The following is a 4,052-nucleotide window of genomic DNA, read 5'->3' as shown; positions in this document are numbered from 1 at the left end:
AAGCTGGCAGAATTGTTCGCATGCCAGAAAAGATGCTTAGTAGCATTTCTTCTGGCTCCTTATGTTCTGAGTTCAAATTCTGCCACGGTCAATTTTGCCTTTCATCCTTTTGTGGTTGATAAAATAATTACCTGATGAGAAATGGTGTTGATGCAATCAATTAGTCTCTCCCCATAAAATTTCAGGCCTTGTGACTATAGTTGAAAGGATTATTACCTTGCTTGGAAACAGGTGAGGGTTGGCTTCAGGAAAACATGTAGGAAGAAGAGAAAAAGTGGTCCTCAAACTGGGGACTTGGTTTTGAAGCCTGGTAGAAGCAGTCAACTTAAGCACCCACCCCAAAAACTCAGAATTGCAAACAGATGGAATAAATATCACAAGGTATCTCATTTAAGAATTTCACTTATCCATGGTCCCAGACAGATACTTTGCTTTATCAACCTTGATCCTGAAAGGAGGAAAATTAATCTCAGTGGAGTTTGAACCTAGAGCACAGAGAGCTGGATTTGTGTCAGTGAATGGCCATGGACGTGTGATGGAAATTTTCACACCTGAACAAAAAATAAACAAAAAGTGAATAAAATAAATTTTGTGTGTTCTTAAAGGCTACAATGGCTTTTTCTTGACATAATTCACACACACACACGATCATAATTTATTCATAGAGTTTATCTCTCTATGAAACGCTGATCACAAAGAGATAAACTATGAATACATTAAATATAACTCTATTGTAACATACATAGAACACTTAACTGAATGTAGGTTTCTTTGTTTTTAAGAATATCTAGGACTAGTGATGCACCCCGGCATTGCCCGGGTGTTATGGCCTATAGCCATGTTGTATTATTTGTTCCTTTCCTATGGGCAGAATCGGGACATGAGCAGTATGAAGCAAACAACTCTCCTTTATAAGCATATTTTTCAGTCATTCTCTGATGAGCAACGCTGCAGTTTCCATCTACCAAATTCAGTTACAAGTTTGTGGGCTATAGTAGAAAACACTTGCCCAAGGTACCATGTAGAGGGACTTGAACGTGGAACCATGTGGTTGGGAAACAAACTTCTCAACCACACAGTTATTCTGGCACCTAACGTGTGTGTTCTTGCACCTAATTAGTTTTATTATAATTATAATTAATTTAATTTTTTCCATGTTTCATACATGTAAGTGTTATTTGAAACGATCGTATGCATGGATTAAAATTTCATGAAACTTTTATCATCTTCTCTTCTCCATCTTTAAGGTGTGTACCTTATATTTGTTAAATTTTCATATTTTTTAAATAAATACTTACATTAATAAGCTACAATTTTAATATGAAGAATCTTTATTAGAAATCTAACTTTGGACCCCCACAAAGCAAAAATGTTCTAATTGAACTCAGCCCTTCTCTCACACACACACAAACACACATATATTTATATACTTTGTTTAGGCATTTCTACGTATCATTAAAGAGAACACTAATCTCCAGGATGAGATTAAATCCCTCCACACTGCTAAAGGAAGATTGGTTGATATGAATGGCAAACTGGAAAATGGTAAGTAATAATCAAAGTTTCTACACTTGAGAGATTCTGTCTTTCATTGGTTAATAATGACATAATTGTCAGCATTGTTTTTATTATTATAATGAACTAAGGCCGTGAACTTGCAGAATCATTTGCACACTCTTAGCTGCACTTTGTCCATCTTTATGTTCTGGGTTCAAATTCCACCAAGGTCAACTTTGCCATTCAACCTTTTGTGCTAATAAATTGTATGATAAACAGATGAGGTTGAGAAAATGTTTGGGATGGGTCTGCACTAATTATGGATCTGTAGATTGGTAGCAAAAACTGAGGAAATACACTTGACTTTGAGGTGCATGGGTAATCCATTTTGTGTGAGGGGTCCACAACACCCCCTTCATCATTAACACCAACCACCTGACATTATGAGTATGTTATTGTTCTATGCCAGGCATGGACAACCATTTTTGGGAAGCGAGTTATATGAAATAAAGCTCATTGTCAGTAGGTCTACATTCATCATCATCATCAATATTTAACATCTGTTTTCCATGTTGGACAACTTGACAAGAATTGGCAAGGCCAGGGACAGCATCAGGTTCCATAGTCTGTTTTGGCTTGGTTTCTACAGTTTACAGAGTGTACTGGGTGCTTTTTACATGGTACCACCACCAGTGCTATTTACATAGTGCCAGCACACACACTAATGCTTTTTATGTGGTATCTTGGTTTTAGGATCTCAATTCTGTTGTGGTGGGCAAATCTTCTCAAGTACAGCAATATGCCATATATCTCAGTTCTCTGTCATCTCCTACATAAGGTTCAGTATTTTGAGATCAGCCTACTAAGAAAAAAAACTGAATATAATTTTTTGTTCAAGTGTGCCATTTAAGAAGTTCTATGGACTGCAGGTTGCTCATGGTCATTCTATAGTGTTATTGTTATTTATTTATTATCTATTTATTAATGTATTCTTATTATTTTGTTGGTCTCATCTTTTTATGCCATGTAAATCCACTCTCCCTGACACACACAAGCACACATGCGCACGCACACACACACTGTTATTTGTGTTTTCTTTTGTATTTTGCCATCGAACAATCCCCAATGTCTTGGGACCTAGTGATGCAATAAAAGAAATCATTATTATTATTATTATTGTCATTTACTTTTAATCTACATGTTTGTTACAATCACTTGCTAAGATACACCCAGCATCTTAGGGCGAATAAAGGATAAGAGATACTACAGTATAACTGAAAGGTTGGGGAGGGGAAGTGGCAGGGGCAGTAGCAAAATATCTGCATGTAATATAACACACATTTAAACTGATAAGAGATTTTCTAAGGATGTTGGCAGTACTTGTCAGCACAATCTTTGGGATTTCTCTGAGACATGGTTCTCTTGGGATCTTATCTAGACGTTTCTTATTTCTTTATTGCCCACAAGGGGCTAAACATAGATGGGACAAACAAGGACGGACAAAGGAATTAAGTCGATTACATCGGCCCCAGTGCATAACTGGTACCTTATTTATCGACCCCGGAAGGATGAAAGGCAAAGTCGACCTTGGCGGAATTTGAACTCAGAACGTAATGACAGATGAAATACCACTAAGCATTTCACCCAGCATGCTAATGTTTCTGCCAGCTTGCTGCCTTATCTAGATGTTTCTGACATCCCTTTTTTATGTCACATCTTTTGTATTTCAATTTCCAGGTCCTTATGTTTACTTAATTTGTCAAAGGTTTTTACAAATCTATTTTTATCAGTAGGAACACTTACATCTCTTAGTCTACAAGTAATTTCTTCTCTGTCTTTAATGACTATGTCTGACCGATTAGTTTGGATTATTCCATCGATATTCACTGGAAAATCTCAGAGGATAGTAATATTTTTACCCTCAACATCCGGCTCAGGATTATTATTATCATTATTATTATTATCATCATTATTGTGGCAAGCTGGTAGAATTGTTAGTATGCTTGGTGAATTACTTAGAGGCATTTTGTCCATCTTCATGTTCTGAGTTCAAATTCTGCCAAGGTTGACTTTGCCTTTCATCCAAAAGGATGAAAGGCAAAATAAATTCCAGTCAAGGCAAAATAAGTTCTAGTCAAGGCAAAATAAGTTCCAGTCAAGGCAAAATAAGTTCCACTCAAGTACTGGGGTTGATGTAATCGACTTACTCCTCTCATGGAATTTCTGGCCTTGTGCCAAAGTTTGAAACCATTATTATTATCATCATCATCATTATTATCATCATCATCATCATCATTATTATTATTATTATTATTATGGTGGCAAGCTAGCAGAATCATTAGGATGATGAAAAAAATGGTTAGTGGAATTTGGTCTGTCTATATGTTCTGCACTCAAATTCCACTGAGATTGGCTTTGCCTTTCATTCTTTTGGTGTCAGTAAAATAAGAATTAGTTGAACACTGGGGTCGATGTGATTGACCTTCCTCCTCCCCTGAAATTACTGGCCTTGTGCCAAAATCTGAAATTATCATTATTATTATTATGGTGGCAAG

The 4,052-nt window shown here is 36.3% G+C and overlaps 1 protein-coding gene across 1 annotated transcript in view; it reads left to right on the top strand.

Annotated features, from left to right (window-relative positions):
• Positions 1-1,380: 1,380 nt before the first annotated feature.
• The window catches only part of LOC106869525 (coiled-coil domain-containing protein 152), a 39,102-nt gene continuing 36,430 nt past the window's right edge, over positions 1,381-4,052 (top strand). The window contains exon 1 of the mRNA XM_014915299.2: positions 1,381-1,545. Within this exon, the coding sequence (XP_014770785.1) occupies positions 1,524-1,545 (22 nt within the window). The 5' untranslated portion in view covers positions 1,381-1,523. The remainder of the gene's footprint in view (positions 1,546-4,052) is intronic.

This window comes from Octopus bimaculoides, chromosome 23 (genome assembly GCF_001194135.2).
Source record: "Octopus bimaculoides isolate UCB-OBI-ISO-001 chromosome 23, ASM119413v2, whole genome shotgun sequence".
Classification (NCBI taxonomy): Eukaryota; Metazoa; Mollusca; class Cephalopoda; order Octopoda; family Octopodidae; genus Octopus; species Octopus bimaculoides.
The sequence above is the reverse complement of the archived record's forward strand: the minus strand, read 5'-3'. Positions and strand labels throughout refer to the sequence as shown.